Source organism: Sphaeramia orbicularis, chromosome 1 (assembly GCF_902148855.1).
Source record: "Sphaeramia orbicularis chromosome 1, fSphaOr1.1, whole genome shotgun sequence".
NCBI classification, from domain to species: domain Eukaryota; kingdom Metazoa; phylum Chordata; class Actinopteri; order Kurtiformes; family Apogonidae; genus Sphaeramia; species Sphaeramia orbicularis.
The window spans coordinates 14811600-14837404 of NC_043957.1; the positions used below are offsets into that span (position 1 = coordinate 14811600).

Sequence of the window (25805 nt, forward strand, 5' to 3'; positions counted from 1 at the left end):
ATCAACCCCCTCGATTTCCACCTTGATCTACCTGCTACACAAGTGTTTTGGTAACACTTTGCTCCTCGATGGCTCAACCACCAGACAGCGAGGCATGGACGCTTTCTATTCTCGTTTTGACTTCACCTGAACTACCTTAAAGGGACTGGGGATGTTGTGTCTTTGTAGGGTTAGCAATCAAAACTCTTTTCACTCATACAGACTCTCAGAACTTGTAGGGTAGTTTGAGCTTGGGTAGATGCAGAAGAGCAGAGCTTTTCATCGGATGATCTACCCTCAATGCCTGAAACTGTCAGGACTCTCAAGGGAACTGTTTTCTGTTTATGTGTTTTGCAGTGTGCACTGTCTGTGTCCAGTTGCTTGATGTTCACCAACGTTCAGAAATGTCTCCACGTAACCAAAAGCACCACAACATCTGGCAAAAAAGTCTCAGTGCTTCTCAAAAGTGTCCAATATTTAGGGGTGAAAATGTTTAGAAAGACGCAAGTTCCATCCTGTTTTGTGCTTTGCAGCTGCAGCCTAAACTAAAGCCTCCGTTCGATGGTCAGTACATCGATAAAAATCACAGGTAAACTCAACACTGAGACAAATCTACAAATGAACTTTCTCTGTCTGATGTCTCCTTACCTCGTTAGTCAATGAGCTAACTGATTCTAACGTTTGCAAGGCTTGGGTGGATGGGTTTCAAAGAAACCAATAAGAACTGGAGACTTCTATCTTATTACGCTAAAACACAATCACGCGGTCAAGCTACTTTTCTGCCATTTTTGACGTAAATCAGTTAAAGTCAGTTTGTCTTTTTCCCTTGATCCTTTTATCGAACACCTTGTATTGATGAGAATGTGTTCATCAGTTGGGCTACAAGTTAAAGGTCACACTGAGTTCAAACAAATCTGCTAATCTCAAACTAACTGTTAAAATGAAAACAACCAACTCAAGGCTTCATGTGGCTAAAACTCACTGAGCATGGATTGACAATACCTCCTATCTGAATGATCAGTCGATTATTTTGGTGCCATTTATGTTTATGTCCAAAATATGACAGCAGGTCAATAACAAACACTGTTAGCTTATTAGCAGTGAGCTAATATTTGGTTTTAATGATGCTCCTGTCAGAATAATACACAGTCATAGTTTACATACAGTTTAACATGAACACAGACATGTTAGCTCTACCAAAAACACATTGTCTGTTAGCATACTGAGTGCTAGAAGGTACTTTAACTTTGGGCTGCAGCTTTGATGCAGATTATCTTCAGAACAGAGGGGGTTTTAGTTGCCAGTTTCCCATGAGCCTTGTGGTGTCTGGTGATGATGTCAGCCGCGGGCTGTTTCCTGTGACTGGATGGAAAATGGCAGCAAATACAACTATTGTCCACTGATGAGTTCAAGGGTCAAACCATTGCTTTTTCAGGCTCCAGTACATCAAGTAACAATCATCTTCCAGCCAGTCAGAATCCAGTATTTATTCTAGTACACCTGGTCTGAGAATAGGTCTGTGCTCTGCCCCCTGCTTGAAGAAACAATTACAAAAAATTATTAAAGAATCCTCAGCACAGCAGTGGGTTTCCATGGAAACAGGAAGCTGAGCTCGGCTGGGAGCATCATGAACGGAGGGAACGTTTTCAGATCCACCGTTGGTCATGAAATAGTCTCAGGTGTTTGTTTTCCTCAGATAATGTTTACATCAGTTTTTGTTGCTCATTTGATTCTGTCTCATTGTGAGTGTGTCTGTGTGGACACAAAGCTGGACTATGAAAGCTGTAGTCACTGGTCGGGTCTGAGTCTGGGCATGGGTCAGAGTCCTAGTTCCAATTCCGGTTCCGGCCCCAATCTTGATCCTGGTCCAGGTCTTGGTTTGGAGGCTACATGCTGGAGAACCTGCAGTGCTTGTGTCTATAGATTGCGTTCGTCGCTGTCGGACGCTGACATCATGATTGTACGCACATGAAGCTGAAACAGGAGGATGGCTGAAAGGTCAAAGGTCTGCTCAGCAGCTCTCGACCCCACGATCCTCTGGTCCCCGGTTCTAATCCTCATTGGTCATGTTTTCATAAAATTGTTGAGCAAATGGGAAGAAAACTGTAGAAAAATGTGGCCTGGTTCCATCAGCAGGGTTGCAGAGAATAATCTGCAGATAAAGGGGACATCATGTGTGGCATGGTCTAGGGGGTGCTAGTGAGCCACATTCATCCCATCAACCAGTAAATACGAAACGATTAACAAAAATGTGTTTTTTTCATGGCAATACATAAAAATCCTTTACATTTTCAAGAAAATGTTTGGATCAGTCAAATCATAAAATGACGTAAATTCAATTTTCATTCATTAATTGAAATAAAATGTAAATGTCTTGACTAATTGGGCTGCGAATCTTAACAATGACAGTCATTTGTGTTGTGTAGCTAAAATATTAAATAAAATGTAAAAACAAAGTAATCAGTAAATAATTGTAAATAGTCAGTAATCAGGGTCTTTAAGATCTTTAACATGCTGATTAATCCAATGTCGTCCTGTGCTTCTTGTATACAGTCATGACTCGTTGGGTCATATGACTCCACTGGCCAATGAACAGGTGGCTATGGGCGGGAGCTGCTGGTGCGTTTGTTGACCATGGGCCGTCCCCAGAGTGTGGAGTATTTTTGTATTTGATACTGTTTTAAAGCTATCATTCATGTGATGCAGCTGTTTCAGCAGCTGCTGCTTCTGTTTTTTAGTCTTTAAGTTGTTTCTGAAAAAACTGAAGGTGAAACGAGTGAAATGTCTGCGGAAAATGGAGAAAAAAAAAACAGTGTAAAAAGTGAAATGTGTGTAAATAGCTATCGAACTGCACTGATGACTCAGCCTCTCATCTCACATGACTTCCAGCGGACGTCCTCATTGGTCCATTTCATGCATTTAATTTATTGCTGTGACACTATTTATTTTTATTTGCTCTCCAGGTCGTATGTACAGTGAAACCTTTGTCCTGTTTATGTTACTTGATCAATAAAACAGGCTTCATCTGTTCAGTTTGTTCTGTTTTTCAGTCCAAAAAAAGGAGCTTCTCAACAGAGGTTACATTATATTTCACAATAAAGCATTATGTGATGAAATGCAGTGTAAACTAATTATTGTATAAATGACTCAGCTTCAGACATGTGTATTTCATCCCAGTTCACTGCAGCAGAATTAACAGGAGAATAAAACAAATGCATATCATGGAGGGTGGTACAATCAAGGCATTAGCTTTGAGCCAATGCGGTTAGCAATAGTTATAGCTTAATAAATTGTAAAACAATAAAGTTGATAAAACATGGAGTAACGAAGACATTCTCCATCCTTGCTGAATGTGTTCACTCAGATACAGTGGAGATGAGTTTCATTAAATTCACTCTGAACGGCAGCCATGAGCTGTCAATCAGCTTCTCCTGGATATGAAGCGATTAGACCAGACTGACTCCTGCAAAAACATGACTTAGTTTTTTTTGGTTCAGTTTATTCAGGGCTTTAACAGCAGCATCTAGTAGCCGTGGGTGGTATTACAGCTTTAAGTTTCTACATTTGCTTCATATTGTAACTGAGGTCTTTGCCCTTTGGGATGTAAACGCTGCTGGTTCTGTGTTTCTCTGGATGTATAAATGTCAGATGAGCTGTTTCACTGAGGTTCATCTGTTTTATCACGTTTGATGAATCTGTGTTTGTCGTTTGTTTGGAGATGATGTTTCACACTGAAGATGTCTGGGTCTCATTAATGCAGAAGCAGGACAAATAACATCACCGGACACCAACAGGTCACGGATGTCAGGATATGTTAGGTCTTCTACTGGACCCACCTCCCCTGGAACCAGATCCGATGTGGTCCTGGTTCTGGGTCTTCGAGGACCAGAGTTAACCCTTTGTGTTCCATCCACACTGTTATGTAACACCATCTACAGACAGCACATGTACACACATCGTCTGTGTCTTCACTCAGTATTTAACATCAGATGAGAAAAACTAAAACACTTTAACTCAAAAACCTTTAACTAAAGAGGACTGATTTCAGAAGTTCAGTGGACTTAACCTGTCAACTCCAAAAAAGATTTAAGGAAAAAAATCACAAGGTTTATATTCAGTCATTTTCAGATGAAATGTTAGTGTTTAGTACTAATGGGATCTTCCAGATTTGAGGGTATTTAAAAGGTTTATACAAATATTATCAATATTTTCATTTAATTTCAAATTCATATCTTGCCTAGGGCGCCAAAATGGCTACAACCAGCCCTGCATGGAGGGTTTCACCCTAAATCCAGCATCATGAGGCTGTACATAAAGCAAAAGGAAGTGGAGGACTACTAAGTGAAAGAGCTCCTATCCAGGAGCAAACGGCAAACCTCCACGAATATATCAAAAGGATGGCTCCCAGTGACCTACTGCTGAGTGAATGCCTCAGGCAACAGAAGTTCAGTACGTAGGAGGAGCCAGTGGGGCTATCATGGAAGGACAAGTCCTTGCATGGCATGTACCACCGGCAAATTGAGGAAGTGGCTGACATCAAGAAAACATACCACTGGCTGGAAAAGGCTGGACTGAAAGACAACACAGAGACACTACTCATGGCTGAATAAGACCAGGCCCTGAACACCAGAGCAATAGCGGCCGGGGTCTACCACACCAGACAAGACCCCAGGTGTAGGTCTACCACACCAGACAAGACCCTAGGTAAGAGGGGTCAGCAACCCTGGTCCTAGAGAGCCACTATCCTGCATGTTTTAGATGTATCCCTCTTCCAACACACCTGATTCAAATGATAAGCCTATCATCAAGCTCTGCAGAAGCCTGATAATGACAGTCAGGTGTGCTGGAAGAGGGAAACATCTAAAACATGCAGGATAGTGGCTCTTTAGGACCAGGATTGCTGACCCCTGCCCTAGGTGCAGGCTGTGTAGAGCAGTGGCTCTCAAATCTGGTCCTTGAGGACCCCTATCCTGCATCTTTTAGATATTTAGATATGTTTTTGATATACTAACCCTAACCCTCTTCCAGCACACCTGGAAGCCATTACATCGTTGTCAGTCTTCTGCAGAGCTTGATGATGAGCTGCTCATTAATCGAACCAGGTGTGCTAAAACATGCAGGATAGGGGTTCTCAAGGACCGGATTTGAGAACCACTGGTGAAGAGAAGCCCCTGAGACGGTCCAGCACATCACAGCAGGGTGGAAGATGCTGACAGGCAAGACATACATGGAGCAGTATAACCAGGTAGCAGGCATAGTGGATAGGAACATTTGTAGTACTGAGTATGGACTGGAGGTCCCAGGGTCAAGATGGAAGACACCCCCAAAGGTGATCAAGAACAAACAGGCCAAGATCCTGTGGAACTTCCAGATTCAGACTGACAAGATGGTGATGGCCAATCAGCCTAACATAGTGATGGTCGAATAGGATCAGAAGACAGAGGTAGGGGTTGTATGGCAATCCCGAGTGATTGCAAAATCAGGAAGAAGGAACACAAGGAGCTTGAGAAATACCAAGAGCAGAAGGAGGAGTTAGAAGGCAACAGTGGTGTTAATAGTCATAAGGGAACTGGGGGCTGTCAGTGACAATTTGTTTTGTAAAATCCCTATTGTGTTGGCGTTTGGTTTGGACTAAAACCAATTTTATATAAAGTATTATGTCAATTAATTTCTCTCTTGTGTGAATAGAATGAGAGTGACTTTGGATATGAAGAAAGTCAGATTAATTTTAAAGATATAAATATGACTTGATGAACGATATAATGAAAACCAAGGAAGGGCATAAAACTATATTTAAAAATACATGTACATAAATGAAAGGGCCATTCCACCAAATGGGTGCCATTTGCTTGTTATAACTCTTCCAAATTAAACTTCATTTTTTATCTTTTTTCAACACTGAATCTAATAACACATATTTAACTACTCAAAATGTGTATTGGTCCATCTCAGGCAACTTTATTTGATTTTTTACAAGGTTTTTAAGCAGAATATGATTGCATTTTTCTCAGTCCTGTTACCAAAACTCGTGACATTTAAAAGCACACTTAAAAGCTTGTCAGCTAATTTCGTTGTTTTTCTCTCAACAAAGCGTTCATTTTAAAGAAATGGTTGGTTACATGTGTTGAAGAAAAATCACAAAACGTGGTTCAAAGTTTGCTGTGATGAGTGTAGCTTTATTTAGTGTTCCGGAACATGGTGAGAGTACCGATGCAGACAGAGTCTGTTTCAGTAGTCTGACCCCGAATCTACGTTTTCAGCTGGTATTTATACAGTTACTTCAAAGCAGTCAATAGAAAAACAAAAGACAAACAAAGAAATAAAGAAAAAACAGGGGGTTGTACTTCAGGAGGGAGCCAAGGGAATTTACATTCAAGGGAAAGGGGAGGGGGTCACACTCCAGGAAGGGAGGGGGGCATTCACATTAAGGGAAAAAGAAGGTAAGTCTGTCAGACCTGGTGGAGACATCTTAACATATCAAAACATCACTGGTTAATGCTAAACAGGTTAGCTCGACAGGGAACATGAAACAAAAGGGTGCCTTCTGTGCTCTCAAACAAAAGGGTGCTGTCTGTGTTCTCAAATCAGAAATTTTCTTCCTCACATGTTAAAATAATTAATATTTGTGACTAAAAAATCACTATATATGCATGCAAGTTGTAATTTTCTTAAAACTGCAAAGTCATTTTTTCATTTTAAAGGAGACCCAAACCTCAAATTTATCAAAATTTTTATGATGCAATTCATTAAATACTTGGACAAAGAATGGACCACACATAATTGAAAAAATCCAGTGGTTTATCTTTATTTTTTAGAAAAAGTTATTTAGTAACAGGAGTGTGTGTGTGTGTGTGTGTGTGTGTTAGAGTGGTCCAAAAAAATATTTTTTTCAGATTCTCTGGATTAGAACCCTGCATTTGTTTCCATATCTGGCCAAATTACCAATTTTAAATTTCAAATTTTATGCAAATTAATTAATATTCAGAGGTTGCACAGACATGTGCAGATTGCTCTATATACTATAACATAACTAGCCAAATGAATATAATAATTTCAACTGTAAAACTTTAAAATCAAGTGAATAGTATTATATTGACTAAAATTCACTAATAAATCAATAAACCAGAGGATGCTACTCACTTCCATTACTGTTACTCAGTCCTGTTACTCTTTATTTGAGTAACAGGACTGAAAGTAACAGGAATGACTTTTTAGCACAGAATTAGCAAGTTCATGAAATACAGCCACATGGCATTCATGGTAATAGCATGATGACACTGAGCACATTCTTGTGATTTGCAAAAAATATGTAATTTTTATGATAAACAAATAACATCTAAGAAATAATTTTGGTAACAGGACTAAGCGTTGAGATTAACTTTCTCAGTCACAGTTACAATATCATCAAATAATAGAAAAAAATGAAAGAACTTAGTTTTGATCTTCCCATGGCCTTCAGAAAATCCATCTGATGTAACTTCCTGCTGAACATGGGACTTGTGGAATATTCAAAATTTTTCAGAGGGGAGAATGTGTTAAGGTAACAGGACTGAGTGAGAACCCAGGGACATGACTAAAATGTATATTTTCACAAAAATATTATGGATTTCTCATGAAAAAAATATATTTAAAGCATAGATGGAATGTGGAGTCACACAACAATACAAAAAAAAAAACATTTCTGAAGTATTTTAATCATTATATTTCATAGTAAAGTGTGGCATTACAGAATGGGGACAGGCAACAGATGCTATTTTTCAGTGTTCTAGGTAGTTTTTATTAATGTTTTCAATAAATATTTGAAATTTGCAATTAGATCAATGTGCAGGACACTTTGCTTAACAGTTAAATGTATTTTAGAGTTCATTTTCATGCACATTTATACATATAATGTCCTGGGGACGGAAATGGCACTCATTCAGTGGAATGCCCCAACACGATAAGACTGACGGTTGAACAGATACAACTCACCTCCAGTGGGGGCGCTGATGAGACACAAACACCTCAAACCCACGAAGAAGAAGTAATTGTAGCGTAGAAGAAGAGCCGCAGCTTTGCTGAAAGCAACTCTGTTAGCGGCTGTAGGTAACGTGATGTCCACAACCTCCAAAGTGGTTCTGGGAGTTTCTGTGGTTCTGACTCTGAGCACCGTGGGAGCCGTGCACCTCAAACAGTCCTGGGACAGAGAGGTGAGCCAAGACGAGCTGAGCCGAGCCGAGCCGGACAGAGCTAACGTTGCGGCTAACAGAGCTAACAGTGAGGTCACAGAGTCAACGAACGGACTCTTTCACTTAAAATTAAAAGATTAATCCCTTCACAACAAGAAACTGCAGATTTTTTCAGCAGCTAGGGAAGTTCTACTTTTGAGAGAAATTTAAACTGTTTTCATTGTTTTCTAACATCCGAATTTAGATAATGAGCCATATCTAAACATAAAAAGTCCATTCTGAGTTAATAGTTTTATATAAAATATGGGCCTTTCTATAAAATATAAGATTTGTAGGAGGCAAGTGGTCAGAGGTTCAAAATGGTTATATACCATCACATGCAGTTATACAAAGACAATGTAATGAGTAGGATCAATAACATCAATGTACAAAATACACAAATCGAAAATAATAAAGTCCTCAGTGCCAACCAGTTATAGCATAATTCCACTGAGACAAGTATCCTGATTATGGACAAAAGATGTTAAATTAACAGATACTATTAGCAAGGTTTCCTTCTATTTTAAAACACTGTCACAAAGTAAAATTACTTTTTTGGATACTGATGATTTTTCATCTTCAGCTTTTACAGTCACAATGGTCCTTTTATCATTTCTTGATTTTATTTATGTATCTAATAATTTCTTGTAGTACTCCAGAGCCCAGTCCAGAGTGGTTGATCCTAAATCCAGACACGACACTGGGTATCAGGTTGAAACACATGGAGTAACATGCAGATCTCGATCGTTTCCTCAAAATAAATAAACAGAACAAGACATGGTACTGTTGAACATTCCTATGATGTGCAGTATATGTAACAAATAAGTTAATTTAACAGAATGAATGATGATAATAATAATAATAATGGATTAGATTTCTAAAGTGCTTTTCAAGGCACCCAAAGCACTTTACATTATTAATCCATTATTCATTCGCTCTCACATTCACACTGTGATGGTGGTAAACTATGTTTGTAGCCACAGCTGCCCTGGGGCAGACTGACGGAAGCATGGCTGCCAACATTTATTTTGACTAAACTGATATAGAATGCATCCTCTGTCCAACTGCCTTCAGCTCCTGTCATCAGGTCACTTTTATAAAGTCTCTCTAACCTGGAAACATACATACAAAAACTCTTTTCTTCTCTTTGCCATAAAGAATCTAAATGAAAATTTTTTCTGCCTCTATTTATTTATTCATCAACTCAATCGTTCACAAGAGTATGATGTAGATTTTAATTCATAATTTATATTTTTATTCTTAAATCAATTTTTATGGGGGGGGGCTAATAGTAGAAGGGGCAAGGGGGTTTGTGTTCTGTTCTGATGATATATGCAGTTTTCGGCTGTGTTTGCTGTAAAAAAAGTCATGAATGGGTTCCAGTTGTTCTCAAAGGTTGACATATGCTTCTTCTGGAGAGCATTATTCTTTTCCATTGAAATATAGTCAGCCATGAGGTTGGTCCAGTGAGTGATATGACATGAATTCTTGGATTTCCAGTTTTGGAGGATTACTTTTTTGGCGACACCTAGAGAAATGAGTAATGGGTTTTTGTCACTTTTATAAAGTCTCTCTAACCTGGAAACATACATACAAAAACTCTTTTCTTCTCTTTGCCATAAAGAATCTAAATGAAAATTTTTTCTGCCTCTATTTATTTATTCATCAACTCAATCGTTCACAAGAGTATGATGTAGATTTTAATTCATAATTTATATTTTTATTCTTAAATCAATTTTTATGGGGGGGGGCTAATAGTAGAAGGGGCAAGGGGGTTTGTGTTCTGTTCTGATGATATATGCAGTTTTCGGCTGTGTTTGCTGTAAAAAAAGTCATGAATGGGTTCCAGTTGTTCTCAAAGGTTGACATATGCTTCTTCTGGAGAGCATTATTCTTTTCCATTGAAATATAGTCAGCCATGAGGTTGGTCCAGTGAGTGATATGACATGAATTCTTGGATTTCCAGTTTTGGAGGATTACTTTTTTGGCGACACCTAGAGAAATGAGTAATGGGTTTTTGAATCTGGATGGGAGGTGTACATTGGATATGTCTCCAAGAAGACAGAGTGGTGCTGATGCTGGGATTCTGGAACTCAGGATGGTGGATAGTGTTTCAGTGACCTTTATCCAAAGGGTGTGTACTGGTTGGCAAAGCTAGATGGCATGAAAGTAGTTGTCTGTGCTCCCTGATGTGCAATGTAAACAGATATGAGTTGGCCAGTCCCATTTTAAACATTTTGTTTTGAGTGATGTGAGTTCTGTGAATGGTTTTATATTGTATAAGCTGTAAGGTGGTGTTAGTGGTCATGGAGAAAGTGTTTTTACAGATTTTCTTCCCAGAAATCGGGGTTGGGAGAAAAGGCCAGATCATTTTCCCACTTGACTGTTGGGAGCGTTACTGTACTATTTAAGGTGGATATGAGTGAATACAGTTTGGATGTTAGTTTCTTAGGACTACTGATTTGGAAGAGTTCTTCAGTTAACTAGGATGGCTGTAGTGTGTTATTGCTCAAGTGAACTTTTTCTTTAGTTCTTAGTTTAAGCAGTTGATATTGAATCAATCTTAAACAGTTTTTATTCTGTAAGTCATCTCTGTAAGCTTGCGGTCTGATTGTGAATGAGCCACACTGAAGATAATTTTCTTTCATTACAGGTAATAAAACATTTGGTTTATGAGTTTGAGAGAAACTTATTGAGGTGTTGCACATATGTCACATGATCACGTGGTTTTCTGTTCATGACGCCATATTGGTAGGCAAGCTTTCCTTGGATCGTACAACGTGTTAAACGATGGACCTGCTAAACTCCTGTGTGCCGTTTATTACTTAGTTTTCACCAAGTATAAGTTAGGCATAAAGACCGCTCGGTTCCATTGGTGGCAGCAGTGGTTCTGTTCTGCCGACCGTTGTTTATAGTTATTACCGCGGTTAGCGTAGCTTCTCAGTATAGTTAGCCTGCGTGTCCGTTGCGCTTAGCGGCGTGGAAAAAAAGAATTGTCATCATGTGCTACGGTGGTGAAGACCCCTTTAAACCTACCAGGAGGGCTTCCCCTGACCTATCACCCTATAGAGAGAGAGTGGTTGTGGATCTACCTGCTCCCTTTGCCGGCGATGGCAGCCAGAGTTTCCTCAGCAGGGTGAAGCAGCTGGAAGTGGCAGTTGGAGCTACGGCAGGCGACACCGGTGAGTTCAGTGGGGAGCTGGTGACAATACTCCCCACCCGTTTGTGCAAGTCTGCTTTTCTACTATGGGACAGCGTTCCCGATGCGGTCAAGTCAAATTATGCGGCCATGAAGGAGAAGATGGGATCGGCTTTTGGACAGAGACAGATAATGGACCGTTTTAGCGCTAACATATCAGCTTGTTCACGAGTTCCAGGGAGAGCCTGGAGGTGTACGCGGCTGATGTGGGCCGGCTGGTAGCTGGTACTCGTGTTTTTACCTCCGAGTTGTGCGGGCATCACTGTTGTTAGTTAACATTGAAACTCATCTATGGTGGCTTTATCACAAGCAGACATACTCGCAAATGACGAAACGCGCAAACACGAGTCCAAAGAAAAACACGATATAAAGCAACAGTTCTGACTTTCTGGATCCAGATAGCGTGCCTACCAATATGGCGGTGTAAACAACATTCACATGACCAGTGACGTCAGCTGCAAGTCCTCAATATATGAATGTACACATTTGGTATAACAAGCTTAATATTGATCGAAGTCTGTCCTTAAGTAGTAACAGTAGGATTATGTTTGAAATACATGCAGCTGTGTCACTTTCCATAGGACTGAAGAAAATTAACTCATTACATACATGTAGGTTAAATAAATGCCTTAAAGACCATCTGGTTCTAAAAAAAAAATCACATCTCTCAACAGACTGTTACCCTTACAACACTCCCACTTAGGTGTGTAGTCTATGTATTAATGCACATTCACAGTCTGATGACAAACCTTCACTTGTACGATGATTGGTGACATGATGCACAAATGCTGACAAATGCTCTTGGTGCTGGTGTTGCTGTGCACGATCTATATCATGTTTGTTTAATGATTTGTGCAGCGTCTCCACGAGGGTGTGGTCAGGGATCTGGAGCGAGTCCAGAGAAAGAAGGAGAATCTGAGGCTTCTGGAGGAACAGAGGACTCTAACCCGACAACTGGAGGCGGAGAGGCGGAGCAAAGAGTCTGAGCTCCACCCACAGGACCACACCCACCACTAACGCAGGTAAATGCACATTCAAAGTGTAACAGAGTCTATCAGAGGGAGGTGACAAGGATGTGAATATCCAGGAGATCCATAACCAACATCCGTGAGCTCCTTTACCAATGGTAGTGTGCGTCATATATATTATGTCGTTCCTCCTTCACCTCATAATCAACCGGTTGTTTCTTACAGGGAACTGAAGCCTCTTCAAACCAAACGTCCAGATGCTTTGGAACTGAAAAAAATACAGTAAAGTACTGGATCAATAAGCAGTATTGATAGAGTAGTAGTATCATCTAAATAATACCGATATCCATCCCTGCTAAGGTTCTAGTTCAGTCTTCTAATCAGTGAACATGGAAGATTAATAAGAAAAAAATATCTGTGATTTGTGACACATTGTGGGGATAGACACCATCAAGTCCTGTGTTAGTGTTGACCTTTCTAACTGTGCAGGTGTGTCAGTCACGGATTGGACATGGACAGCGGCAGCGAGCAGCTGGGCGGAGCTGATGACGAGGCGGCGTGCACGTCGGCCTCGGAGGGTCTGGAGGAGGGTGAGGTGGAGGGCGAGACGCTGCTCATTGTGGAGTCAGAGGACCAAGGCTCGGTAGACCTGTCACATGACCAGAGCGGGGACTCGCTAACCAGCGATGTGGGTGAGGAAGGTGACGGCGCCTGGGCCTGCGAGGACATGGCGTTCTACTGTGACCGCTGCCACAAGTGGATCCCCGCTGGTAAGACACAGACCCAGTCCATGAGTAGTAATGCAGATACCATCCATCCATTATCTGTACTGTTTAGTCCTTTAGTCTCACAAGGGTAGCTGTGGCTAATCCTGACTTTAATGCAGATATTGTTTCCCTCCATTTTTAAACTGTCCACATGATTTTCTTTTACAAAAATTTTAGTTATCACAGCATCTTCCTGGCAATTTGTGTTCTAATTGGAGTCAAAATGTGTGGTCAGGTTGAGACAGGGTTGATTCACTTTCTTTGAAGCAGTTAAGTTTGCATTAGATTTCATGATCAGATGTACAACCTGCAGAGTTTTTGGTTTTTCAGAAGAAGCCGTGTGAGCTGAGGTGTCTCCAGAATGCATCAGCTGCTGCTCTGTCATTGGCTGAATGGGATGTTTCTGTGTTTTCAGCTCAGCTTCGTGGCGAGCAGCCCAGTTACCTCAAAGGAGACAACTTCTTCAAGTTCATCTGCTCTGACTGCTCAGAGGATGGAAAGGAGAGCTTTGAGAGGATGAGGCTCACCTGGCAACAGGTATGGATGAACTGTGGTGAATAAAAACTAGCATTGATGGAGTTCTGCTTCAACCATTTTTAACCAATAATAATAATTAAAAAAAAAAAAAACACGTTGACAGAGACCAGAGCAGATCCCGTGTTCAGTGTCTGGGTTGACGAGTGTGGACTGTTTCAGGTGGTGATGTTGGCGATGTACAACCTCTCTCTGGAGGGGACGGGTCGACAGGGATACTTCAGGTGGAAGGAGGACATCTGCGCCTTTATCGGCCGCCACTGGAACTTCCTGCTAGGAACAAGGTCATAATAATACTGATAATACCACTAATAATACTACTATTACCATTAGTGCTTCTACTACTAATAATAATAATGATGATAATGATAATAGCATTATCTGTATTTGAAACAAAAACATGAATAAAATGTCTTTGCTTTGAGGACATTTCACTTAGTAATAATATATACTACTAATTATAATGATAATTTATTAACCCTTTTCCAAGTCCAAAGTGTTTTACAAAGGAAACTGAATAAAACAAAGTAATCCAATGCAGATGGTTATAGATTTAAAACCATATAAGATAATAATGACAGTTGACCTCAGTTTTCTGATGTCATCGTTGGGGTCATTGCTCTGCATTCGTTGTAGATTTGTCTTGACAGTAAAACATGTCGCATTGCTACGTCATCCAAACCATCCCAGACGCCTCTGAAGTGTCGTCACAGTTGGGCATTAATTCAGGAAGGAGTTGAATCCAATCCAGTTTTGTCCTGTAGCCCCACCCCTTTATTTCTGACTGTAGACGTGTCTTTTAGAGGCGTTTCCACTTTCTTGTCCTCAGGAAGAAGACGTCGACATGGTGGAGCACTGTCGCTGGATGTCTGTCTGTGGGGAGTCCCACCTTCTTCCGGTCTGGAGCGCAGGAGTTCGGCGAGCCTGGCTGGTGGAAGCTGGTTCAGAATCGACCTCCAACCCTGCGTCCAGAGGCTGACAAGTCCACCACCAAGGCCAAAGGTAACAGCCACCACATTGTCCTTGAATAGATGATTCACTTCTACGAATTTATTAGGACTCGATATTTATCTGAACAGACACTAGACGGCTCCTCGTCTATAGTATTAGTTTTTATGACTGTTAACTGTCAACTAAATTATGTGATGATGAGGATGTCAATGACTGCCCCCAGCGTCCAAACCCACCGTGGACCCGATCATCACCGTAGAGGGTCTGAGGAAACGCGGCGCCCGGAACCCGGTGGAAAACGCCATGCAGCTGAAGGAGAAGCGTTCGCGCACTCAGGAGGCCAAAGACATCCGTCGGGCTCAGAAGGAGGCGGTGAGCGGTTACACTGACCGCAGTGCCTCCTCCACGCCTGTCAAACTGACTGGAAGCCGCGGCGTTGGAACCACTCGCCGTCCTGACCTGGTTCTGGAGAAAGGGGAAGTTATAGACTTCTCCTCCCTCAGCTCCTCAGATCGAACGCCACTCACTAGCCCCTCACCATCGCCGTCACCTGACTTCTCTGCCCCGGGGACACCAGCCTCACACTCGGCCACACCCAGTCTTCTGTCAGAGGCTGATCTGATCCCTGACGCCATGCCCCCACAGGCCCTGTTTCACGGTACAGAAACAAGAATGGTTTAAAAATTAAAACACACTTTACTAACTAGCACTTTACACTTTATGAGTCATCCAGTGTCAGTATCCCCCTAACTTCAATTCACCCACTCACAAAGTTCTTTTTTGCACTCTATAAAAACTCTGACTAATTTGCATCACAGTAATATATACATAAACATATTTTTAATAGACTGTATCCCTGTACACATCCACTCACTGTATAAAACTCTAATTTGCCCTCTGTACATATTACATATCCACTGTAAATCTCATCCCATTGTGGTCCTTGTCTCTAGTCAAATGTCTGTCTATTTTAGATCTATGTTTATGTTGTTTTTGGGTTCATGTTGAAACATGTGCAAAGAAAAAACGAACCCAAATTCCTTGTATGTGTTCACATGTTTGGCCATTAAAGCTGATTCTGATTCTAAAAGTAACGGATAAAAGCCAAATTAACAGCACTTGAACTAATGCCAAAACTTATCAAAACTAAAGGAAAACCAAATGTTTTAAGTGTGTGTGTTATTTGATCCCAAAGTGAGAATATTTTAGAGCCTTATTTTTTATAAAAAAGTTTGTAATTTGTAGGAATATTCCAGGGCCTATTTTTCAGAAAATGAAACCTAGTTGAAACGTGTGTTAAAGGTTCAGTCTTTCTGGCATCAATGAGGTCTGTGTTGGAGGTAATTCCATGTCAACAAATAGACGACTCGGTCAGTTTTTACACAAAAATCTTTGTAGTCTTCTCAGTTGAGACTGTAAAACCCTTGATACCATGATCTTAAAAACACAGTTGACTGATGTCAACAACCAACCAAACTCCAACGCAAACCTCCTGAAAGCAGAATAGCCTCCTTCACTCCAGGTCTGAGCGATGAGGTTATGATACGTGTGACATAATGTTAAGGATCTTATTCATAACAATAAAACAGTATCTGATTGAGTTAATAGTCAATTTCTCACACCAAATACGTACAGACTGTCTAAATAGTGTAACCAAGGTCATTGGACATTTTACATTTTTGACGTTGATTGATTCATTTTCACATATTCATAAACCTCTGTTTTTATTAGTTCTGTTGTTCATGTGGGACAGATGTGTTGCAGAGGTGAACATCTGCTGTTCTGTCAGTGTTGAAGTTAAAGATAATCTGTAGATCACAGCCTAAAGACACGACCAACTAAGAAACCAGGTGTGTGTGTGTGTGTGTGTCTGTGTGTCTGTCCATCCATATTTTCCACTGATTCTTCAAACTGCACCTGGTGATTTTTGTGAAGTGCATCAGTTGATGTGTTCCCAGTATCTTCATAGTATCACTGATGTTTTCAACACAGGACAAAAATAAACCAGTTGCACAAAGTCTCAACTGACTTTGAGGAAAGTATGAATAAACCAAGAAACAAGTGAAGAGCTGATCAAAACCTCTTTAACTGATAGTTAAATACACACCGATGGTAGGAAATGTCAATATGAATATGATGAATATGTCCTTTTCCTGATTTTTAAATGACATTGTTTTGGATAAATCGATGAACTGCAGTCCTGATTCAAATTCAACTGTCTTTATGTTTAATATCTAGATGACGAGGAGATGGACACGGAGGGCATGATCGACCCAGGAATGGAGTACATACCTCCCCCGAATGCCAACCTCGTTGCCCGTAAGAAGCTCCGCCCAGTGCCCCCGCACATTAAACGTGAAGCTGAGAGCGAGGATGAGGAAGGCTGCGAGCGTGAGGATGACTTTGAGAAGCCGGTGGGTCAAGGTGAAGGTCCACCTCTGTTGGCTGGAGGCAGTTCAAGTCCTGAGCGGAGGAAGATGGTTCACTGTGACAAATCAGAAGGAGGCAGAGTCCCACAGACACCTCGCTTCACTGCCCTCAGCTTGTACGAGGAGAAGATGCTCCTGCGGCGGCTGGATGCCTGTCCTCTGGCACTTGCTGTCACCCCACAAGCCAAACGCCTCCACAGGAAGCTACTGGTCCGCCAGGCCAAGAGACAGAGAGGGCTCCCCCTGCTGGACATCGACCGAGCCGTCAGTGCCGCCCTCAGCTTGGTGGGAGGGATCTACTGTGCCCAGGAGGTGGGGCTACTGATGGGATGCGGAATCACAGGGAAATACCGTACCAACAGCCAGGAGCTGCGTGTCCTCGACCGATTCCAGGTAAAGGTTCAGACTGTTTTGGGACACCTAGTGGTGAAGATGCAAGAACACGCAAACAAAAATAGTGGTTTTAGTTCAGGAGGTAAAACCTGGTCCACATGGAGACCAGAATCAGTACTAGTACTAGTGTATTGGAGTAAAACTGATAGATTGGTTTAGAGTGGTTTATGGCATTTTTGCAAGATTCACTTGGTTTGTGTTTTGATCATTTAGAAAATGGAGCAAAAAAAGAGAAGCTATGAGAAATGGCCGACGACAACGTCCATTCGACCCATATTCGTCTCCTACAAGGTCATTGTCATAATCTGTCTGTCCATCTGAATACACTCTGGATGGTCATATTTTCGGAATACTATCAGAAGAAATTCAGTATGACTATGAGTTGATGACTGGAAACTCCTGAGTCTGATCTGAATAAATTTCCTGAAGTTTGATGTGGAAACACAAACTGCACATATTAACAGGAATTCTTTACCAAGTAAATGAAATAAAAGCTCCTGGAAGTGTTGGTGGAGAAGGCGCTCCAGATTCAGATTGAGGATTACCAAATCTGGGTCTTAAACTGTTGACTTCATCATTAATGTTTCACTTGTGTCGTTGGTCTTAAATATATTTACCTGAAGTCCGTTCTTACTAATAAATTTTTCCACTTATTAGCGTTTGTCCAAATACATTGAAATGACACCAGAACAAAAAATCGATGTGTTAAATTCTTTATCATCGAAAGTCTTCATTTACTTAGATGTGGTTGAATCCTGCTCTGTAAAAGAACGAGCAGTTTACCTCAGTTTGACCCAGTGTCATAAAGATTTATTGGATTCAACTGAAACAGAAAGACACAGTTGGAAGATTTCAACTGGTTCACTGTGATTGATTTAGGTCTGATGTGTTTGTGTCCAGACCAACGTGTCCAACAGAGGTGTCCAACAGCAGTCGGTGTCCTTCTGGCACCGCCTCATGGGAGCAGAGGGAGGTTTGGACCAAAGTATCAAGAGCCCATATACGGCCCGGATTCTGAAGCCCTACATTAGGTACTGAATGTTCCTCAACCCTACAGCAGGTCCAGAACGCCCTTCATATTAAAGTCCTACATCAGGGACGTTTCTGTTTCATCTCATGGTGACCTTCTGGTGGTCTGGACTCATGTTCTGGACTCTTGTCCTGGACCGGTCCGGAACTTTGTCATTGTATCGTTTCAGGAGGGATTACGAAAGTCGACCAGTGAAACTGAGGCTGCTGGCGGAGATCAGATCGTACTCCCACAGGAAGGACCCAAACTGGGTCTGTGAAGCCGACGCCCCCATCGACTACTGCTACGTCCGGCCCAATCACATCCCATCGGTCAATGCAATGTGTCATGACAGCTTCTGGCCAGGTAATGGACCCCTCCCCCTTTAACTGTGCAGTTCCTATAGTAAACGTGAAGAGGTGATTCTCTTTAATGATTTAAGTCACTGCTAATTTGAGTTAATTTGTTAATAACAAGTGAATGAATAAAACAAAATGTAATCAAATATGAATCCATTTGTATTAATGAACATGTTTAATAAATGAACCTTGTCTCTACAGAGGAACACACATCAAACGGACAATGCTCTTTTATTGATAGGTAACAGACGAAACACAGAGGGTTCAATCTACGCCAAATTAAAAGTGGTGTCATGTAACCTCAGATGCAGTATTTCATACTGTTCTGATGAATTAATCTGTAGTGATGCTGGTGCCACGTAAAGGAGCATCTGCAGCCATAACTGTGTTTCTCATTTTATCATATTATTTCATGTTTAGAATTATGTTTTAACTCTTAATAGTTTTACTCTGAGTCACAGCCTTTTGATCACATTAACAGTTGAAATCTGACTCCTCAACTTCGGGTCAGCTGGAAATGGTATTCACTCAGTGGACACGCCCATTTTCATCTCTGACCTGGGTTGATATGTGTGATGTCTGTCCCTGTCCAGGTGTGGACCTGTCCGAGTGTCTTCAGTATCCTGACTTCAGCGTGGTCGTTCTCTATAAGAAGGTGGTGATCGGCTTCGGCTTCATGGTCCCGGACGTCAAATATAATGAGGCCTACATCTCCTTCCTGTTGGTTCATCCAGAGTGGAGGAGAGCAGGCATCGGAACCTTCATGATCTACCACCTAATCCAGGTCTGAAATGGTCCAGGTCTCAACGTCAAACCCATATCCACTGATGACCCACTGTTAATCTACAAAGGGTTAATCCACATTCTGAGAATGTGACCATTCATTGAGTCGATCAGATCGTAATAAGATTATAATGAATCTCTTTTTCTCTTTAAGGCTGAAGTTTGTTTTAACGGATCTTTAAATGTTCAGGTTAAACTCTGTTTCAGACACTAGTAGTCCAGTTTTAACAACTGATAAATTTACTGCTGTAAATAGAATGTTTAATAAATTTTTTCCTAGTTTAACCTGTTCTGTCCACTTTAAGGAGTGATATTTTGCTTTTTTAAATGGAATTATGCATTTTAAAACATTTCCCTGTGGTCTACATAAACTGTAAATGCTATACTTGGGTCTGAATTCTTCATTAATTCAACTCCACAGGTCCATCTTCAACCCTATTTCTGAGTAATGACATTAGAAAGGTCGTTTTGAGTGGTGGCCCTTTAAATGCAAATGAGCCACTTCACGCCCCACCCCCTCCAGGTTGTTAACTGTGCTGCTCTGTCCCATTCAGCCACTTATGTTCAATAATACAACCAACAACTGAACATTTTAGGTAATCGGCTTGCAGTTTGGACATATTTTCAGTATGGACTACAACCGCTGCTGACAAACCATTATGTCATACTCGGAGAAATGTTCGTCAGAAGTCTTGACTTTATATGTGCAAATGTCGTGATGTAACTAGTTTTAAAATGTAACAAATTAAGAAGGAATTAAAACTGGTTGTAGAAATCCACTCGATTTTTACGACGATAGCTTTGCAGCACCTGGAGGGTTCAAATTCAAGTTTTTTTTTTAAGTTAGGGCAGGGATTAAAGTTCTCCGTCACCACGACGGATTTCCGTCAAATGGAAAAATTGATGGGGGAAAAAAGTCATACTGAAGTAACTTCCCCACGTGTTTCTCGGAGTCCAGTCGGCACCGCGATCCTGTCCTGGGTCTGCTGTCCTGAATCTGCAGGTGTTTAACACAGGCACGCCACGCACAGGGGTCTGATAGGTTTAACAGTGATGATAATAAGATGACTTCTTTATTTTTATGTCGGGAGGAGAGATTGATGACTATTTATCTTTGGAAGGAAACGCTGCTCATTCTGTGCCTCAGAAACACATGGACAAGTTCAGCTTTACCGAAGTTCAGCCTCCAGACGCTAACTTTAGTGCTAACAAGTAGCTTTCATTATGAAAGAACCACAGCGAAAAGGGAAGAAGACAGAACTGATCTACATGTACCTTCATGTTTGGGTTCATAGCTTATCTCCTCTTGCCGGTATATGACTAGTGTGTGTGTGTGTGTGTGTGTGTGTGTGTGTGTGTGTGCCCTTGCCGTGCGTGCGGCTGTGCGCGCCGCGGCCTTACGCGGTTACGCGCCCGACTGCATAGGTGCTTTATTTTGACCCGTTTAGCATCTTATTTCTATCTGTGTGGTACACTACGAAGATAAAACTGAATGAATGAGTAACACCCTTGGTATTTGCAAAGCCACTGCATTTTAAATACCCTCAGAGAGTATATGTAACGGAATATAATTTCTGTTTCAGTTGACGTAATTTCTTCCAATCAAAAGAGAACATGATATTGGCGGGAGGGGGTTGTGGACGCAGGTTTGACCACGTACAGATTATTTTGGCTAGCATATACATCATGGACACGTTTGTAGAGGAAGGTGCTGAAGTGGTAACTATTGAGAGATGCGTGAAAAATAGATGGAGGTGGGCATGGCTTGATGAGAAAGGAGACGATGGAACTCCAATTAGATCATGGTGCAAAAAAATGAAGCAGCCTGGTGCGTGCATGTGCGTAGTTTGCCACAAGAAAATTCTGTTTGGTTCCAATGGTAAAAAAAATCCTGATCCGCCATCAATCTGAGAAGCTGAAGATTAGTTGGTTAGGGATACATTTACACAGACATTTTCCCCAAAATTCATGTGCTGTTGGAGTTATGTTTTAGGACTTCCTAAATTGTCAAACAAAAAGTTTTTCACTCATTTTTTGCAGAAAGGTTTTCTTCTAGTTATTTTCACTTGCTTCAAAGGTTTTCATACCCTTTAAAATTAACCAGAGAGCACCAAAATTGACCTGAAGCTTTAAAAATTTTCTGGGGGAGGACCCCCAGACCCCCCACCAATACCACTCGTGACATTTTTTCTATCCATATTACTAATCTTCTACACCTGTACACTCTCCCCATTCAGTGTGTTTTACAGTATTGCCAAATTTGACTATATAAACTTGTACGCTACAGTAGTATTGTATTGCATCATTTTTAAAAGTGGCCAATGATTTTGACCAGAATAAAATTTTCAGTCAGATGAAAAATTTTTGCTTTAATCCCTGAGTTAGGGTCCAAATACACAAATAAATGTACCGAAGACTAATTAAAGTGCATTTAGCAAAATATGACCCCTGTAACTAGTGTTAATTTCCTCTTATTTACCAAGTTCCAAGGCTTATATTTGAAGAACCACAAGGACAAAATCAATCAATGACACCTCATTTAACAGTAATAATCTCTTCCTTCTTTATTTTGTGGATAAAATACAACCTGAACTACATACATTAGTCCCATTAGCTTCCATCTCTCTGCAGGTGATTCTTTCACTAATATGTTTAGTTGTTCATGAATACTGTAAAATAAACTTGGACTCAACTGTAGAGAATCTAATCTTTCAAACAGGGTATAACATGAATATGTTGTTTTTTTTTTCAGACGTGTATGGGCAAAGATGTGACGCTCCATGTGTCGGCAAGTAACCCCGCCATGCTGCTCTATCAGAAGTTTGGCTTCAAAGCTGAGGAGTACATCCTGGACTTCTACGATAAATACTATCCTGTGGATAGCACAGAGTGCAGACATGCCTTCTTCCTCCGACTGCGACGCTAAACTGCTGTTGCCTCGTGGCCTCCGCTGCAGGACCATCCCGGATCCAGACATAACCGCTCAACGGCAGGTCAGGACTGTCAGCGGTACCAGCTCGACCCATCTGATGGTGTTCGGTGCCCGGTCCTGGAGGTGATAGAATTGTGATATTTTCAGCACTGGTTCCTAGTCAGTTCTCTTTTCAAGTCATCTTTGTTGAATCCATTTTAAAAGAATGTGAGATTAAACGTGTTAACCTCTATAGTTTTAAGTTTGTGGCTTTTTTTCCAATCCACTTCAGCAACACCTGTTTAGATAAGATGTTTCTGTGAATGTCATCAGTAAAAACCGTCTGTCAACCCAGGGCTTTGACTGGCCGGTGTCTGTGCTGTTTCCATCTCAGGTTCAGTGTATCTTAGTGCCATCTCTTGGTGGAGTTGTGGACTCAGTCCTTCCTCAGTGCTGAGGTTTGATCTGATTTAGTGACATTACTGGAGGATTTTAAAATAAGGCTGGTGTGGTTTATGTTCACCTTGTACTGTGTTGTTTTGCTTAATTGCTGCAGGTTCGTTATGTCTGAACTCAACTGTGATTATGACACCACAAAAATCGTTACATTCAGCACCACGGCGAAATGGACAGCTCCTTCTCTAGTTGACTTGCTTTGTCCATGGTCCTAAAGGTTCTATAACATAACCTTTGCATGTGTTTCATTTCACTGTTGAACAGATGCAGTCTAGATTGGGGATCGTTTGTGCCCAAAATCTTGGATGGAGGAAGACTAGGCTCATTCAGAACAACTGTACTCTGAAGTACACGTCTGTACTCTGAAGTACACATCTGCACTCTGAATACACTTCTGTACACTGAAGTGCACATCTGCACTCTGAAGTGCACGTCTCCACTCTGAAGTACACGTGTATTTCATTTTGTTTTTCAGAACAAAGTCTAACAAAGAGAATTAAAGTCTGCTTTAATGAAATTGTTCTAGTTCAGTAGTGACTCATGTCCTGTTCATCTGTCATCATATCTCATTCAGCCCGAGGCTCAGATACTGACCCTACAGAGAAAAGTTCCATTTTGTGAGTATGTATTTAAAAAACAAAACAAAACAGAGAACGTTATCTTTTTTAAAATAATGTAATTTTGTTGAGACCCTAAAAAGTCCACTAGGTGTCACTAGATGGACTTTATTCACAGTGACAACGTCAGAAGTGAAAACTGCTTGACATAAAATTTGATTTTATTATAATGTAATTGAAGACAAAACAAGGTTCAGTTCTACTGATGAGTGTGAAGATGAAGACAGTGAAACTACAAAAATATATTTACTGATTTTTACTCTACTTAAAGTACTATAAATAAGGTCATGATTCTAATATTGTCCTAATTCCATGGTGCTATGTTTGTGTGGTAATATTACTGCAATTAAACAGTTCATGGGTCATTATGGCTTTTCTTTATCATTTGATCGGTTCAATTTACATATTTAAAGTCTTTCGTAGTATTTGTACATCATTTTATTAGATTAAAGTTTCAGCTCAGCTGGTTGAAAAGACTCCCATGTGGTAAATGTAGGAGCTGTTTCTGCAGATCTGTATGCAGGTTCCACTAGAACATCTAGACCAGGCTGCAGACCTCTAGTTTGTTCTACCACATGATATATGGATCCGAGCTACAATTTGGAAATAAAAGCCGCCAGAATATAGCTATTCAAAAGAAAGTACCAGAGCAGATGTGTTGTTCAAATCAAAGCACCATAGCAATTGTAAGGTGATGATGTTTACACAGGAATGCAATTTCACAGGAATGTCATGATAGCAATGAGGACAGCGGATAGTATTTTTTTTTAAAAAGTAAACAGTGGGACATTTGATTCCATTAGATGCAGTAAGTAAGTAAGTAAATTTTATTTATAGAGCACTTTTCACAGACAGAGTCACAAAGTGCTTTATCAATTCAAATCAGAATCAGATTAAGTTTACAGAGACCCAACAGAATCCTTCAGGAGCAAACACTTGTGATTGGTGACAGTGGCGAGGAAAAACTTCCCTTTAACGGGCAGAAACCTCGAGCAGACCCAGACTCCTGAAGGATGGCTGTCTGCCTTGACCAGTTGGGGTTAAAGAGAGAGAGAGAGAGAGAGTAAAGGAGAAGAAAAGAGAGAGCGATAGAGATATAGAGAGACTTGGGGGGGGGGGGTGACACATGGAGTACATTATGATGAATACATAGAGTGTAATCAGTTTGTGGTGGTCCTGGGTCAGGTGGGAGACTAAAAAGCCTTACATATGAATCATACCATATGAGCAAATGGGGACTTCAGGCATCTTAAGGGGACATCTATACAGCAGACCAATGAAAACGGCCTTATCTGAATGGGACACCATTGTCTAAACATAAGGCAATGGTCTGACACCATTAAAAATAACACCAAAAGTATGGTAGAAAGGAAAAAGGGGCATGTTTCATGGCCATATACACCCCATACACACCTACGTCTTACATTATAAAAGGTAATTTTCTGTTGGTAAAGGTTCAGTTGTTCTGCAGAACTGCTTGGACTAATAGTTGTACTTGGCTGACATCCAGTTGAATCTCCTGTTAGTTTTGCTGCACCTGTTGGGGTGGGGCAAGTTTCAGCTCAACGGCACTGAAAAACAAATTTCACTGAGATCAGATTCTCAGTGTAGTTGATCCATGTCCAACAAAACAGATTCTCACTCCACACTAATGTGAGAAATACATACTGAGTAAATAACGAGCTGTTTGATCCACTAACGTACAAACAAGACAAAACCTTACTGTGAAAATGTTTAAATCTGTAAACACAATATGCAGTCCAAGAAGCGCTAAGATTTCATGCTTCAAACTAAAATAAAGAAGCAAATTTTTGACTGCGCTTGAAGATGATGTAAAATAAGATATCTAAATAAGATAATAAAAAAATAATAAAAAAAAAAAAACATACCAGCACACAGAGCTCTATTGTTGGTGCATAATAAATATAAACCCAAATATAACTTTTATAGAGCTGGACTTTTACTTTACTGTTTTCTCAATAAACCTTTGGAGATGATTGACTTTCACACACATATTATGCTGGTTTTGCATTGATGAAGATTTCCATAGACTGCCACTGAAACCCAAGTAGTAGTTCAGTAAAAAGAGACGGCTTAATTAAAAAGATTTATAGTTATATGTGTGTGCATCTGCTGTCACCGCTGGTTTCTGTCTTTTCTCTCTTTATTCAACACAGTTCTACAATATTAGCCTCCTTAAAGCACTTTAGAAAAGTGTGTATAGCAGTGACGAAAGGATGTTG

General features: G+C 40.7%; 2 protein-coding genes across 5 annotated transcripts; both read left to right on the forward strand.

The window, feature by feature from the left end:
- The first annotated feature begins 8006 nt into the window (after positions 1-8006).
- On the forward strand, positions 8007-12964 carry LOC115433535 (protein PET117 homolog, mitochondrial-like). 3 transcript variants are annotated; one of them, XR_003937392.1, is made up of 4 exons: positions 8007-8168; positions 12244-12407; positions 12579-12635; positions 12843-12914. XR_003937392.1 is itself a non-coding variant. In XM_030155139.1 (3 exons), the coding sequence occupies exons 1-2, from the start codon at positions 8073-8075 to the stop codon at positions 12400-12402; spliced, it is 255 nt and encodes an 84-aa protein (XP_030010999.1). In that variant the 5' UTR covers positions 8007-8072; the 3' UTR covers positions 12403-12407; positions 12858-12964. The 3 variants fall into 3 exon arrangements, 2 of the variants coding, with proteins under 2 accessions (XP_030010999.1, XP_030010899.1); XM_030155139.1 differs by lacking the exon at positions 12579-12635 and having other exon boundaries at positions 12858-12964; XM_030155039.1 differs by lacking the exon at positions 12843-12914 and having other exon boundaries at positions 12579-12673.
- Positions 12837-22742, forward strand: LOC115433285 (cysteine-rich protein 2-binding protein-like). Of its 2 annotated transcripts, XM_030154643.1 has the most exons (11): positions 12837-13123; positions 13536-13657; positions 13817-13938; positions 14484-14656; positions 14829-15263; positions 16844-17427; positions 17641-17718; positions 18328-18458; positions 18627-18802; positions 19389-19579; positions 22331-22742. In XM_030154643.1, exons 1-11 carry the CDS (start codon positions 12865-12867, stop codon positions 22502-22504), a joined length of 2445 nt encoding a protein of 814 aa, XP_030010503.1. In that variant the 5' UTR covers positions 12837-12864; the 3' UTR covers positions 22505-22742. The 2 variants fall into 2 exon arrangements, with proteins under 2 accessions (XP_030010503.1, XP_030010585.1); XM_030154725.1 differs by lacking the exon at positions 17641-17718 and having other exon boundaries at positions 12849-13123.
- Positions 22743-25805: the final 3063 nt, after the last annotated feature.

Excerpts from the sequence above, each read along its gene's own strand:
- LOC115433285 (XM_030154643.1), top strand. The coding sequence starts at position 12,865 with ATGGACAGCGGCAGCGAGCAGCTGGGCGGAGCTGATGACGAGGCGGCG. Across the intron at positions 15,264-16,843 it reads CCCACAGGCCCTGTTTCACG|ATGACGAGGAGATGGACACG; the intron begins GTACAGAAACAA and ends TTTAATATCTAG. Across the intron at positions 18,803-19,388 it reads TCATGACAGCTTCTGGCCAG|GTGTGGACCTGTCCGAGTGT; the intron begins GTAATGGACCCC and ends GTCCCTGTCCAG.
- LOC115433535 (XM_030155139.1), top strand. The coding sequence starts at position 8,073 with ATGTCCACAACCTCCAAAGTGGTTCTGGGAGTTTCTGTGGTTCTGACT. Across the intron at positions 8,169-12,243 it reads AACAGTCCTGGGACAGAGAG|CGTCTCCACGAGGGTGTGGT; the intron begins GTGAGCCAAGAC and ends TGATTTGTGCAG.